The sequence below is a fragment of the Marmota monax genome, unplaced genomic scaffold (genome assembly GCF_021218885.2).
Source record: "Marmota monax isolate L192 unplaced genomic scaffold, Marmota_monax_Labrador192_F-V1.1 WCK01_AAM20220418_F8-fsc00020, whole genome shotgun sequence".
NCBI lineage: Eukaryota > Metazoa > Chordata > Mammalia > Rodentia > Sciuridae > Marmota > Marmota monax.
The window spans coordinates 18,472,385-18,488,787 of NW_026692912.1; the positions used below are offsets into that span (position 1 = coordinate 18,472,385).

The 16,403-nt window shown below is 42.4% G+C and overlaps 1 protein-coding gene across 4 annotated transcripts in view; it reads right to left on the bottom strand.

Annotated features, from left to right (window-relative positions):
• Mapkap1 (MAPK associated protein 1) overlaps positions 1–16,403 on the bottom strand; it is a 232,650-nt gene that overhangs the window by 22,356 nt on the left and 193,891 nt on the right. For all 4 annotated transcript variants that reach the window (XM_046451278.2, XM_046451276.2, XM_046451275.2 and 1 more), the window contains one exon: positions 2,333–2,470. In XM_046451278.2, the coding sequence (XP_046307234.1) occupies positions 2,333–2,470 (138 nt within the window). The remainder of the gene's footprint in view (positions 1–2,332; positions 2,471–16,403) is intronic.

Here is a 16,403-nt window from a genome sequence, read left to right on the forward strand (position 1 = left end):
GAAGGTGGACTGCCAGTGGGGTGCAGCAGCTCACAGTGACCGTGGTGCACATTTAGGATGGAAAAATTCCAGTCTATGGGGCCAGAGTGGTCAGTGGCTGTCAATGTCTACAGAGGCTGTTCTGAGGAGTCTGGAGTTTATTCTGTAAGCCTGTAACTTTCAAATCTTTTCTTTCTTTTTTTTTTTTTTAAGTACCAAAATCCTTTTATCTGTGAATTTTTAAAATACAGAGTCCCAAAATAGTAAAAAATAGATTTCTTCTGGTTGGAGGGAAGGCCTTATGCCTAATCTTGTCCCCCCGCCCCCACACTCACTCACTCTCTCTCTCTCTCTCTCTCTCCCCCCACTGAGCTCTGAGAACATGGAATGAAAGGAACTGCTACGGGGGACAGGGACTTAAAAACTATTATGGGACAGTGAGACTCTGTTCAGGAAAGCACCGCAGTTTCTAGATCTCTGGAGTCACAGTGAAAAAAGGAAACCTCTGTAAGATACATGTGTGCAGTTTTTACACAGAACCATCTAGTATACCTAATAATAAGACAAGACTCTCCCAAGACTGTCAATACTGAAACGGCAGGCCCACGTATGTTCTGTATCTCTGATATTGAAAAGTGGCCTCACCCACACACTTGTGATAATTACTTTTGGGCATCCCAGGATGCAACTGGTAGACAGCAGGGAGTCTGTCCTTCCTTCCCCACTTGCTAGGTGTGCGACATCTGCAGCTTCCAGGGCTGAGCTGCGGCCTTCTGAGGCCCAGTGCGTGCCTGGTGAGAGTGTGTGAGAAACCTGGAGCTTGGCTGTGGTTCTTCCCTGACCTTCTCCTCCAGCTCATCCCTCCATGCAACACACAAGTGATCGCCTCTCATTTCTCCAAGACATAAGAAGTTCAAGAAATGTTACTTTTAAAAAGATCCTCAGTTCTTGGGAAGAAAGATGCCAGAACAGTGCCACCTTTACTGGCTGACAAGCTGGAGTGAGTGGGACTAAGATGATGTTTTCCAAAGGCAGAGGGAGTCCAGCAGTCATGGGGCAGTTCTCTCCCTGCCTCTTCAGGCAGCCATCTTGCAGAGTCAGAGGTCTCTCTGGGATGACAGGAATGAAAGAGGGGAGTGGGGACAGCTCTACTCCTTTCCTTGAGCCCTAGTAAGTTCCCCTTCTTGCTAAATTAGAGGCTGAGTTGAAAGGAGAATAGCTGAATTTGACTAAGAAATTAAATAACCCAGCCCTAAATGAGGCCATGCAGCATGTGTCTAGTCTGTGAGCTCCCTGAAAGGGCTCAGTGTTCTGTAGGCCCTTTGTTAGTAAGTATTACCTCAAAATCTTGGACCACAAAACCAAAAAAAAAAAAAAAAAAAAAACCAACCGTGGGCCACATTATATGAAATACTTGCTGGCCTTGACACTTCTTATTGCTCCTTTTGAGTATGGGATTACATTTGTTCTTAAATTTTGTGGACACTGAAACATGAGGGATTAATAAAAATTAGATGCTCGATCCATATGTCTAGTACTGAATCGGTATCTATGGGGTGGGCTCTGTGTGGCCACACCTCAGACAGGCTCTGTAGGCGATGCTGGTAGGTAGTATCAGAGTTTGAGAACCACTATTCATAGCCTTCTCCAGGCAGCTCATGAAATCTTACATAGTTTAAACATTTTCCCTCCATAGAGGAATTTCAGTGTGTCCTTTCTTCCCCCTGATGAGACTGAAGACCTAAAAATGATTGATTAATCTATATACTATATCTAATTACTTAACTGCAAAAATACAATATGTCAAAATATACAACCAAACTGTATCTGCTGTGATAATTTAAGTGGAGAAATGCTAACCCAGCAGCTATCTCTTCTGTCAGGCCAGGCAGGACTTGAATTACAAGCTGGTGGGTCATGCAGGTGCCAATAACCTGGAGGTGCTGACACTTCTGGCATGATGGATATCTAAATCTAGCTTTTAGATGCTGGGAAAACCCCTGGTTCCCCTGATCTGGCATGGAAGGAAAGCAGGTCCAGGTCTGACTGGCCAAATGGGAAGGGACAGGAGCACAAAGTGAGATGGGATTCCCAGGAAAAATCTGCCCCATGCTCCAGCCCCCAGGGCAGGGCTGTGAGGTTCTCTGCGCCATCAAGAACGATCAGGGTAGGGGCTCACTTCAGGCTCTGGGCACCAAAATATAATCCTGTCTGATTAAAAGAAATTTCTGGTAATGAATTAAACAGACCCAAGGAAAAAAGGACACACTGGTAATATATTCTCCTGGCACCCAGCACACGGGGGAAGAGAGGGGAAAGAGAGGAGGAGACATAAATAAAAGGGACTACTCACTGGGGCTCTTTTCTTCAGCAAGGTCACAGGCACAGAGCAGGTCAGAATCGATTGAGATGGGTTTCTGCTTAATCCAAAACTTCGTGCTGGCTTTCTGATTCGTAACAGGGTCTATCTCTACTTTGTCTCCAGAGATACCTGGAAGGCCAAGGGGAGGACAAAAAAGAAGAAGTGGAAGGTGTAAGTGATTTCAATGTAATAATCTGACCTACTTTATAAATCCTGAACTGGAGGAACACGAGACCTCTTACGGCCCCGAGGAATGCCGGGCTTCTTACAACAGAGACTCTAAATGGCATGGAAAAGTTGCACAGTTTGGTTTCCTAAGAGGGTGAGCTATGGGGGGCAGATAACAACCAAAACTAGATGAAAATCTAGTCTTGGTAAACATGCCTTTGAGATATAATATAGACACAATAGAGAATTTACCTACATATTATTAACTACATGATTTCTACATTTAATGAAATAAACTATAACTTAGGGTCATTTAAAAATAATTTTGATCAGTGTTTTTCTTTCTTTCTTTTTTTTAAAACGATGACCTGGGATGGACGAATTAATATTACTTATGCTTAAAAAGCTAAGCTACCCATGAAGAATTTCTGATCTGGAAATTTTTTACACACTAATTAAACAGGAAAAAAAAATCTCTCTTTCCTTCTGGGACACTAAATAATTACTGGAACTATATTTAAGGAAGAAGTCATGGGAGGATCAAAGAGTCTTTTATATAAAGCCTTCCAAGTTCAAGTCCTGGAGCCTGGCTTCAGGCTATGGAGGCCACTGGGTTCTCTGCTGAGGGACAGATTAGCACTGGGTATGCACTCTATGCAAAAGACCTCGAAGCCAGAATGTTAAATTTGGCACTTCAGGTTTTATTTTAGGGCTGTGAAAGACATATCATGTTGCACAGTGGCCGGGATTAAAGGTGTTTGTAGAATAAAGACAGCGCCTGGCACAGGAGGTACCCTGGTGTCAGCGTGGACACGCACAGAAGTGGGTCTCCGGGCATCTCAGGAGCGTGCTCTCATTCTTAACTTGATTCTCATGATCTAACCTAGATGCACTCTTTTTCTTCTTTTGCTGAAAATTAAAGAATGTGTTCATGAAGTGAGACAAAAACCTTTAATACACACTCTGGAGTGAGCCCCATATGGAACCTTAAAGTAATTAATTTTTAGGCCATAGTTTAAAGGTCAGGGTCAAAGTCCAAAAGGAAAAAAAAAAAAGCAAAATGAAGTCAAGATATAAGAAACAATTAAAATAATCAAATGTACATACTCAAGTGTAATAGAAAAAACAATTGGGGTTAATAAATTTCATCCTATGGATTATACTTAGAAAATTTTGAACAAAATATGAGAAAATAGTAAGCCAGAAGAGGTGGCAGATAAAAGAAAGGGCTTAACTAATGTCCCCTAAAAAACCAAAATATAGACACACACAAGAACCACGGTCTGACAGAAAACTGGAAATTAAAAAGAAAACACCCAATCTTGGTGATTAAGTCTGCCACACACTCCATTTGTTCCTATTTTATATTTTGGATAGATTAATTCCAAATTCCAGTTAGACAAAGGCAAAAGCCGGTGGACAGATGGACGAGAGCAGGGCTCCGCTGTCTTCGGAAGAGACAGGGCAGTGATGTGCTTAAGCCTGGTCATTACGTAGTCTTAGGTAAAGACAAACAACTGGTTTTTATTTTTTTAAATTAATCAAACACTGAGATTTGTCATCCGACACATTTCAGGAACATCATATTTCAATTAGGTATCATGTCATAAGTCCAACTGACACTGGATGCCCAGGTCTAGATGATTTCAGGGAGTGAGAAAGTACCAGGAGATCAATTTTATTACATTTCACTTAAAATAGATTACAACTTCCCAGTTACACTCTTGCCTACAATTTGGTCATTGATTGCAAAAGATCTGGACATATATATAGTTTCCTGAAAGAAAAGTACTTAAGCCATGGGTGTGAGTAGCATATATGTGTATGTGTGTGTGTACAAGTGTTTCTTCCTTATTCTTCTTTTTATTTTATTTTGACATTTGTAAAAGTTGAAATGAGCAGAGCAAAATAAATGTGCATATTTCTTATGTGGAAATAAACCCTGCCCCACATTCCTTTCTTAGAAAGAGAGAAAAAAATCATCACCCGAGAGAGGTGGTTTAGAATTTTGTTCTGTGGCCCTGCAACTCCTGAAGCCGTAGTCAGTCAATATTGTTAATGTACCTTGTTAATTTGATAGGATTTGTCAGGTAACTCCACTGGAAAATTATATAAAACTGTTCCAGATGAAAAGATGATAGTGACATGAATTAAAGTGATAGAACAATAGTGGAATATAAACCAGAAATGACACCCAAAGTGGCTGTTGATTTATTGCCATACTGAGTTTGGTTCTGGGCTCCCATGTATATTAGTGCTACAAATCTGGGTCCATTTAGCAGAGGGATGCTCATACATACATCACCAGCTCCTGCTCCAAGCCAAGGTCACTCCCCATTGCATCAATCTTTTCAACACAGCCTACTTCACAAAGCAGGACTTTTGTAACCATCTCAGATGTAACAGACTCTCATCCTCTTTCATCTTTCTTTTATCATGTAAAGTACACTTTAACTTCTATTATTTTTATCTGCAAATTGTTACTGTATGGTTCATCCATTACAGGCTGTATCTCTGCATCAGTTGCCTAAGCTTTGCCTGGCCACAAGAACACTTTCCCAATGACACCCTTTCCTGCTGTTACTGTGCAGTCACTGTACCCAGAGAGGAACCCCAAGGCTGGGGCTTTGGAAAGGAGATGTGGGAAATGAACACAATAGGTTGAAGATGGGCAGACAAGTAGAACACCATTTTAACATAAAAGATGCATTAAATCAGATTTTTTTTTCCCTGAATCGAATCATATTTTTCCACTGACTTCTTATTCCAGTGATACTTTATCTTCATTTTGGATTGATCTGTAATTGGCAGGGACTCCCCTCACTTGAGTTTGAAGTTTTTCTGCCCCGCAGGCTTTCAGTCAAGTAGTTAATGATCTGTAAAACTCTTGCCTGCCTCCAGGAGTCACTATTTAAAGGAACCTGTAGGGGAATCTTTCCTGATGGGAAAAATCCTTTGTACCTTAAATAACTTCACTCTATTTGAGAAGTGTGTGAGTTCTCAGCTTCTTAAGCTGAGCACTCAGCCCCACAGGGCCCTATTTACTCTTCTTGAACAAGCACTGCACCCAGTCTGGACGGGCTGGAGGCTACCCACTGTGGAGCCCACCTTGCTGAGCTGGCCTAGACCCTGTAGCTGAAGAGAGTCACAGACTCCAGCCTAGAGGTTTCCCTGGCTGGTCTTCTTTTGGGTGGAAGTAGTAGTTAGCTTGGCAGAGGAAGACCAGTTATATACGAGGCTGGAGCCACAGTCCATGTCAGGGATGGGGACACTGAGGTAGGTTGTAGTTCTGTGGAGGAGACAGCTAGTGGGACCTTCAAGCGGTGAGGTCAAACAGATGGGCCCCACCCACTTATGAATGATGCTTCTCCACTGCTAAGGGAAGGAAGTGAGATTAGGTGCCAGAAGTAGCACTACTTCCATGTGACAGTGGAACACCAAAAGAACTGCTGAGGCTCATCTTCCTCAAGACCCAGCAGGTTTTATGCTAATCATAGACACCATTCATTAAGTGTCTACAGCATTTTAACACAACTAACTGGCACGAGTGATGTGCAAGCATGGTTAGAATTCCATTGTGTGCACTGATTCAAATATCCTAACAACCTTATGAACTTGGTTCCTGCGTTCATCCCTGTTTTATAGATGAGGAAACAGAAATACAAGGTCACATAACTTGCCCAAGGCCAGTCAGTTCTTAAAGGGCAAAGCTGGAATGTGAACCCAGGAAGTTCTAGCACCTATGCTCTCAGTCACTACACTGTTTGCAAGAACTATGTTAAGTGTTTTACACAGCATACTCTGGGAGAGTGGAAGGTGCCTGCTTCCAAGTGGAGAAGGCATTCCAAACCCTGAGCCATCTTGTTCTCAAGTCCTGGTTCTTTCCCTGGCTCTGCCCAGCCTCATCCACTTGAGTCAAGAAGACAGAACAGAAACTCTATCCAGGCCACCTTTTAACTCCTCTCTAAACTTTCTTTCTTTCTTTTTAAATATTTATTTTTTAGTTGTAGTTGGACACAATACCTTTATTTCACTTATTTATTTTTATATGGTGCTGAGGATCGAACCCAGGGTCCCGCACGTGCGAGGTGAGCGCTCTACCGCTGAGCCACAACCCCAGCCCCCACTCCTCTCAACTTTCAACGAGGAAAAAGTAAATGCTCAGAGGTGCCAACAAATGCACACATCTACTTTTGTTCATATGTGGCAAACTGGAGCGCAAAACCCAATCAATATTCTTTCTTTTGACTACTGCGCATGGTATTCCTTGGCTAAAATTTCTATGTAAAATCTCTGAAGGAAAGGCAGAGGTACTCCTTAGAGGGTTATTTACGCATGATTTAAAGTAATTCAAATTACAAATGTATTTCCAAGGAAATATAGGAAGCAGACTTTTGTCAAATTTAAATTTCTCTAAATTAAATAGTCAACACATAACCAAAAAAATTATGCATAAGAAAAGGTTAACTTGCTGCATACAGTGGTGCACACTTTTAATCCCTGCAAGTTGGAAGGCTGAAGCAGGAGGATGGCAAGTTCAAAGCCAGTCTCAATAACTTAGTGAGACCCTGTCCCCAAACAAAAGGACTGGGGATGTAGCCTAGTGGTAAAGCATCCCTAGGCTCAATCCCCAGTCCAAAAAGTTGATTTGAAAAATTCTTATGACACAATGCTAAATGAAAAGGGCAGGAAAATATTTATAGAAAGGAGATGAAAAGGATTATGTTCCAAACTATAACTGAGGTCACTTCTAGTCAGTAGGATTACATTCTTTCCTTTTCTGTATTTTTCCAAAATAAAAACCTTGCCAAAAATTAAAAATAATTTTTTTTTAAAGTGCTGGGGATCAAACCACTGAGCTACATCCCCAGCCCAATAATTATTTTAAAAGTTGGCTTTTTGAGGACTGGGGTTGTAGCTCAGTGGTAGAGTGCTCACCTCACATGTGTGAGGCACTGGGTTCGATCCTCAGCACCACATAAAAATAAATAAATAAAGTCAATGTGTCCATCTACAACTAAAGAAAAATATATATTTTTTAAAAAGTTGACTTTTTTGATTCCAACTCAGAGTTTAGTTCCCTGTCCTAATTTTTAAAGTGTGGGGGAAGAGAAATATACTGAATCCTGTACTTGATAATCATGAAAAGTGATCCTAAATTGCCGGGCGCAGTGGTACACAACTGTAATCTCAGTGGCTTGGGAAGCTGAGGCAGTAGGATCATGAATTCAAAGCCAGCCTCGGCAAAAGCAAGGCACTAAGCAACTCAGTGAGACCCTGTCTCTAAGTAAAATACAAAAAAGGATTGGGGATGTGTCTTAGTGGTCGAGTGCTCTGGAGTTCAGTCCCCAGTACCTCCCCCTCAAAAAAGTGACCCTAATTTTAAGAATACTTCCATTTAGCAGTTTGCATGTACCCAAAGGGCTGAGCTGCTAGGAAGGGCTGCTATGAGCACCATTACACTCAACTTGGTGCCACTGTCAAAAATGGTGCCCAGTAGGTGCCCCCATCAGCCTTGGCAGGTGTGGAGGAAACACAGGGGTTGGCCTGGAGTGGGCAGGGTCCGCCCTTCCCCGGGATACAGGGAAGCCATCAGTCTCCTCCACCAGCTCTCCTCCCCACCCACTTACCCATCGCCATCCATCATGACCTTTTCATGCTCCCACTTCTGACAGCTTCCAGATACAGTGAGTCAAACTTCACTGGAAGCAAACTATCACACCAACTGTCAAAGGCAGAAAACATGGCCTGATTGCTGTCCTACATCAACGCCAGCATATAAATCCTTCCTTAACAAGACAGCTCAAAATAAACAAAACACAACTCTAATGTATATACAACTCCCCAGGGAAACCATTTGTCCAAGGCTCTAGAGTTATCACAAGGGGACCCTCGTCTGTTTTAACTAACCAAAAGATTTCCATAAAAGGAAATTAGCACTATATATCATCTTCTGCTAATGCAGATGGAGTACCCACTTTTGGCAGCTCCTGAGCTAGATCCTCCTGTGTCCAGCTGCTTACTGAATGCTTACAACGCTTCTATCAGGAAGGCGGCATTAGCCCCTTTTATATTTAAAGAGTGCAAAGAGGTTAGGGACAAGGATTTTGGAGTCAAGAAGTTCTAAGTTGAAATATCAGCTTTCCTACGTCCTAATGAGGTAACTTTAGGCAAATTGCTGTAAAATGGAGCTGCTGTGAATAATAAGTAAAATAAGGCATGAAACATGCTTGTTAACAGTTCCTGTAGTGATGACGACTACTACTCCTACTATACTAGTACTTCTAATGACCAATCAGTCAGGCAGTGGGCTGAGGGATGTGACATAGCCTTGGGGATGAAGGTCAGAACTGGGGAGCTCAGGGATCCATGGGAGGAGTATGAACAAGGACCCAAGGCTTGGACCCTGACACCTGCTCTATACTCCAGTCTTGGAAGCTCCTGGACTCAGAACAACTACTCAGATGGGGGCCCCCTTATCCCCATGAATTCCTCTGACTACCTCCCATCACCAAGTGCCACTGGGCATGTCTTGAACCTCCAGGAATTCAATTCAGCATCAGGAATAAAACATTTCCAGACATGGAATTGTGGAAACATTTGTGCCAGAAAATGCTCACCCCATAGTTGCCAGGTCATGAATCCCCGCTGGTATTATCCTGGGCAAGGAAACTTTTTGGTGAGCCTGGGCTTCCCCCTCTGTAAAATGAGGGTGACAACAGCACTAGCTCCTGGAGTGTCGTGAAGATGGAAAAGCACAGCACATAGAACACTTGGCATGTGATGTGCACAAGGAGTGCACAATTCCTTATAAATCAAATTATTATTAAAGATGAACTTTAGAAAGGCAAAATGATGTACTGGCCCAGGGCAAGTCAGCTTAGTAAACTGCAGAGTGGGATCTGAAGCCCAGGTCCGGTTAAGTCTAGGACATACTCCCACCCACTGGTTATTTCTGTTGTACCAGAGGAAAATATTTGACTGAGGAGTCACATCCTGTCCTAAGTCACACTTAAACTCACCTCCCCCAAATTAAAACAACACCTTGGCAAATATTCAGGCATTTAACGTTCCATGTCTCAGTGTATTTCCTGAGTTACTGTTTATTTGCCTAGACTTCATGAGCTGTGGTTCATTCATCAATTTCCTACAGCTCTGAATCTAAGACTACAAAAGCCCCCCTGTTGTTAAATCCTGGAGTAGTTTTTTATACAATTCTACAACCCTCTTGTCTTCAGGTTACCTAGAGCCTATGAAAGCCTGGAAAAGCCCCTGGGAGAGCCATTGAACAACTCTTGGCCAGAGTGGATTTTGCTGAATATATACAACCAATCGATAACATCTACAGAGCAGTCAGGGAAGCCTTTGAAACTTGTCTGAATTTACACACAGGATCAGACACACAGCTTCTTTGGGCTTAATGAGACCTTAGAGATCACCTAGTCTGGGGCTTTACTTTCCATATGAAGAAATTGAGGCTCAGGGTTGGGACATGACTTGTCTGATGTCAACCATTAATGACAGAGCTGTAACCATAATTCATATCTCCATACCACCAGGCCAGAGCTTAGACAGACCAGCTCTCCTGCCTTGCAATGCATTTTTTGTCTAGTGGGTCTATTCGCACACTGATCAGATGAATCACAATATAAAAAGCACCCTCCAGTAGTAGGTTAGGCACCCCAAACCATTTGGGGCACAGTTAAAGTCCAGGAGAGCCCTTTTTTCTTGAGATCAAGTGGGGTGCTGTGCCTGGGGCTAACCATCCAAACTGGGAACCATGGCTAATAGCTGACAATCCCAGAGTATGGCCAGTAAAAGACTCAGTGAGAGGCGAGAGCACACTTGAGTAGACTTACCCTTGGCATGCGTGCAAACTAACAACAGCCTACGCATGTCTGAGCAGCAGAACTTAGCACAGGGCTGGGCACCAGGGAAGGCTCATTAAAGGGACCCAGGACTGTTTAGCCCAATGGCACCTGTCTCTGCATGAGGGCCAAGATCTTTCTGTAGAGAGGTAGTTAGATCACTAAACTAAATACTCCTTTGGGAATGTACATTTCAGGTGAGTTTATGATGCCAGTTAGGAAGCCATAATGCCTTTCCTAAGATAATTTATCATGTCACTCACAGAGTGGGAAAACCTGAATCTTTCCCAAGTTCAGGTCCAGCTGCACTGTTGGAGCTCAAACACCAAGGAAGAGTGGGTCATTAAAAGAATTCAGACCCTTGGGTGAGCTCTCAGGAATCTAGCTCCCCTTAATTTTATTATGCTAGTGCTTCTCAATTTTTTCTGACACTCAGTTCTTTTTCAACCACCCAGAGAACCTGGCACATTGTCATGAGTAACCCTGGATTACTCTATGGGAAGTCTTAAAAAAGGGGGCTCTGAGATCAGGAATTAGAAGAAGGTATGTAGTTAGAAAAAGCCCATAGAATTGCTAACATTGGTAGTCAGGGGATTTTCCTTCAAGCCAATCACTGCATTAAGCATTAGTGTGGTAAAAGAATTTTCTGGAAGCAGTCTTGTTAGTGCCTGCTACCTCATAAGTCCATTAGTATTAAACACAATGCTGAATTTTGGTTCAGAAATGTTTTCAAAGTAGAGACAGAACAATCCCTTAACAGTAGAATTGCTTTTCTCAAATGACTAATAGGGATTCTGGAGCCAGGTTTTGTGCATGTCTTCTTCAGTGTCTTGGAATGGCAAATGGTATCTTTCCCCCAACTGCTGGGGATTGAACTGAAGGCCTAGCACATGCTAGGCAAGTGTTCTACAACTAAGGCACAACCCCAGCAGGTATCTCCTTAATGTTCAGTGAGACAAGGAAATGGAAACATGGAGGATCAATCTACTTCCTAAGAACATGTATTATGTAATACCTTGAACTGTATGCTATAGGGGCCCCACTGAAAGCTAACAAGGGAAATACTTCATTTGCACAGCCACCGAAACTTTCCATGTTGGGAGCCTGAGGAGTAGTAAAGTCCAAGCCACAGCTGCTCATTTTTACTCCCTCTCAGGCTTGTGTGGTTCTTAAGTTTGCATTTTTGTATACTGAAAGATAACACTGTATAATAAAATCTTCCCTTATCCTAATAAAGTCTTCCTTTAATTCTAATAAAGTCTTTATTATTATGACTATTGAATACTGGCTTATAGTAATTGATTAGGGAGTTAAATAATACTTGCAGTAGGACAAATAAAGTGGAGAAGACAATAGATGGCAAATCTGCTGCCTCTCATCATGCTCAGGCCCAGAGCAGACATTTTTAATCAATCACAGAGTTTCTTCAGGTTGCCCTCAGACACAGCCAGAGATGCTGTCTCAGCACAATGCTCTGGGCAGCCGTTACCAACCTGATTAGAGGCAAAACCTTTCTGTCTTCTCTAAGATATGTGGTATGGTACTTGATACTTTTGATAAATAACTATCATGATCACAAGTATTATGAATATACATAATAGATTATTTTATAATGGAGGTAACCATGGCACCTTTCCATAGAGGTTACTGAATACACTATCTGTAAATCTTCTATAGAATCTATATATCCTACATAGGGTTGTATTATGCAATTACGACACATGGAATTCATGGCATGTCATGTGTTCAGTAATATGTCTCTGATGACACAGGAAGGGTCCACAATGACAAATGATAAGGCAAAGGAAGCAGTTTAGTACAAGTCCCACAACATCAAATCACTTCTCAGCCTGAGACCCTGGTTTTGGGAAACTGACTGGCCTAGTCAGCTAAAACAAGTGCGATGAAACAAAAACGGGTGAGAGAGTTCTTGCAATGCTGTGAGTTGTGCTTCCCAAATGCCAAAATTAGGAGGGGATTTTTGAGCCAGCAGGTCTGGTACAAGGCCAGGGACTTGGATGAGGCCAGGGGCTCTGATACATGGTCGGTTAGAATCGCCATTTTAAGGTGCTCTGCAGATGAGAGGTATCACTATGGTGATGCCTTGGCCCTGGTTTCTGGGTAGTCTGTTGCCTGGGGCACTGTAACTCAGCTTTGGCCAGGCAGCCAACAAATACTTAGTATTATAGGCTTTCTGGGTCACAGCTGGCATTTACCATCCAACCCTTTCAGTTTCACTGTCTCTCAAACCTACTTCCTGCTACCAGCCCTGGCACTTTTGGGTAGTACCCTGCTTCATTCAGTTCCTGATCTCCTTCAAACAACCAGGCACAGGACCAAGCAAATGGAAGATCAGGTTAATGAAAATAGCCTCAACTTGGTATATGAACTCAGGCAAGGTGTACACTTAAAGGGCATCTGCTCTTTATGCCTAACCCTAAGCAGATAAGAAGAAATGTTTTAGAGAATGTTTAAGAGAAATACAGCAGTGGTCAGACATGATGGCTTTGTTTTTGAGCTTTCCATGCTGGCAGAGCAGGGCTTGGCAAATGGGTATCAACTTAAGAATCAAATTGTTGAACTGATTGGTAGGGGCTGATTATAGGACTGTAAAGGAAAGGACTGTGAGATTAGGTTTGGGCACAGAGGGAAGAAGAACAGTGATTTTTTACAAAAATGTTTAAAGGAGAATGGAGGAGGACATCCGTTACCAGAACTAGGGGAGAGAAGAGGGAAGGACGTACAGGTTTTGGAACAAGCCAACTGGAAGGATTACTTCCTTTGAGAAGGCCAAGTTATGAATGAATGAGACATCTTGGGCATGCTGAATTTGGCTCAGGTAAGGGATTGGGTTTCTGTTCCAGTTCTGAGATTGGGACTAAATTTCTTCTCTCTGGGCCCAGACCTAATTTCACCTTTCCTACACAGCCCTATCAGCAACCCCTACCAATCAAGAGGCTGAAGGGAAGTGCTTATCAAGTACCAGCTATGTGCCAGTAAACACTAAATTCTTTACATAGACCACATTATTTCATTAACTCCTTCAAGCCTCAGTTTCCTCAGTTATAAAATGGAACTGCAATATCAATGTGCCATGTGCACTAACAGGGGTAAAAGTCATTTGCAAACTGTCATTTGTCACAGAACTAACAAGAATATTAGCTAAACAATAATCTGCACCTAGGACATAATGCAGTCAGTAGTCAGGCTCAGGACTCTGCCTTAAACAGTCTTGGGTTCTGATCCCAGTTCTATCACTTACTAGATTTTCCCCTACACTTGTTTTCTCATATAAAAAATGAATGTCAATGGGATGGGGTTGTGGCACAGAGGTAGAATACTCACCTAGCATGTGTGAGACACAGGGTTTGATCCTCAGCACCACATAAAAATATTATGTTTAATTAAAAAAAATTTTAGAAAAAATGAATGTCAATACATATCTAATAATAGTGCTGTGATTTCGAGTGCCAATGCATGTAAAAAGGTGATTAGTGGCTCAGTGGTAATGCACTTGCCTGGCATATGTGAGGCACTGGGTTTGATTCTCAGCACCATGTATAAATAAATAAAGGTCTATCAACAGGGCTGGGGATGTGGCTCAAGCGGTAGCACGCTCGCCCGGCATGCATGCGGCCCGGGTTTGATCCTCAGCACCATATACAAACAAAGATGTTGTGTCTGCCGAAAACTAAAAAATAAATATTAAAAACTCTCTCTCTCTCAAAAAAAAAAAAAAAGGTCTATCAACAACTAAAAAAAAATAATAATAATAAAAAAAGATGATTAGCAAAAGTGCCTGGCATATACTAAACCTTTGATAGATAACAACAATTTTTAAAAAAGTAATATTTGTTAATATCATTTTAAAAGAGATCTTGAGTCAGGCATGATGGGGCTCACCTGTAATCCCAGGACTTGAGAGACTGGGGCAGGAGGATCACAGGCCTCCTAGGCCAGCCTCAGCAACTTAGTAAGGCCCTAAGCAACTCAATGAGCCTAAGTCTCAAAGTTTAAAAAAAGAAAGAAAAAAAAAAAAGAAAGAAACAAAGAGAAAAGAAACAAATGGCAGATGGTAAAATTGGAGCACCAGTCCCTTTGGCCCCACAAGAGACAAGCAGCTGCACTGACACTGCCCAGCCTGAGGATCCCTCTCCTCTGCTGCGTGCTTTCATATACCATGGATTCAGTGTGGGACAGTGGCTTTCTGTGGAATCAGCAGGGAAGCTGGGTAAATGCTGCACACGAACACTTACCACTTAGAAGACTTGTCTCAGGGGCCACATGAAATCTCTGCTCTGAATGACACAGGATGGACGGGCAGAAGAGACCATCCATCAGTGTCAAGAAAGATCTGAAGCACCTGGCTAGTCAGGTGAAATAAAATAAATTATTTACTGATCTCAGAATCCAGCTGCTCTCTTGAATGCTCATAAAGGGTTATTTGCTGGCCTGTGTTTTGCAGCAGAATTGAAGGAAAGAATTTCTGGGTTGCTGTGTGCAGGTTTTTGCGAGAGTAAAGGGGGGCTGTTACATGCTTTGTAAGGAGGGAGAAAGTATGAAATTATACACCTGACCTAATCTCTGTTGGAAAAGAAGGCTATTCACTCTTAGCATGATACAATACTCATGGGCATGATTTATCTGGTTGTCACAAAACTGCTTAGGGCTTATTAATGAACTTTCTGCTTTTAAGGTTAAAGACTGAACTTAGATCTACCCTCACAGGATCTAATGCCATCTGTTTTAGAAACTCCCCAGAACTGTGACACTCCACCAGGGGGCGCTATGTGTGGCACTGGAAGCATCACCACGTGACCAGGACCTCCCTCCAGAGAACCACTATTTTGGGGAGAGATACCTGCATCACTGGTACCATCCATTTCTAACTTTCTAGACTCCTTTGTAGCCACAGATGAAACTCTACCAGGAGAGCCACCACCTAACCTGAGTGACCTGGTTCAATACCTACAAGATGAGGGACTAGGAGAGATGGCAATGGGCAAAATAAACAATAATGACAGTGATAACACCACCTCTAAGGTACCATTTAGAATGCAGTTCTACGGACCATTTTCATATGGACTAAAACACCACAATCCTCATTTTAAAAAAATTTTGTTTTAATTGTAGGTGGACACAATAACCTTTATTTTATTTTTATGTGGTGCCGAGGATCGAACCCAGTGCCTCATGCGTGCTAGGTGAGTGCTCTACCTCTGCGCCACAGCCCCAGCCCCTCATTTTATAAATGGCAAAAACTTAAGATTGAAAAGCAAAGGGTCTTGCCCAGGCTGGCTGCAGGCAAGTGGCAAAGTGGGGACTCAAAGCCAACCCTGAATGAGTGCAGAGCTGGCTCCTCCCACAAATTCTTCTGTTCACTTTTTCCTTTGAATGAATATATAAAATCAGAATCTGGGCAATAAGATTTGTCTTTCTGCCTTTAAAAGAAAGTGGGGGAGAGAAGCGCAGGACCTCTTATGGTTCCCAGGCACAGCTTGTCACACTACGAACCACAATTTGCGGATCATGCCCACTAGGGAACATCCCTGGCCTTGGGCCACTGTCTTGACCAAAGCTGGGCTACTTACTGGACTTCTTAAAACCAGGACCACTCAGAAAAAAGCAGATCCTTTGCTACTGAGCAAATACTGCTGCCAAACACAAACTGATGTTGTAGAATAATCTTATTTTAGAAAACTTTTAATTAAAAATGCACACACAGAAAAGGCACAAATCCTGAACATATAACTTGAATTTGCCAAAAAGTTTACAAATCAGCCTATTTGAGAACTGATGAAGAACAAGAAGTTTGCCAGTCTCCCAGAAGCCCCACCTAGAACGGGGCTACCTCTCCCTCCAGCTTCTGATATCCTCACTCCTTACACAAGGGTATTTTGATGACTTTTTTGAACATTATATAAGTAGAATTATGTGGCATGTTCTTTCTTTTTCCTCTCCTTCATTTGTTTTTCAGTGCTGGGGATTGAACACAGGGTTTCATGCATGGTAGGCAAGTGCTCTAT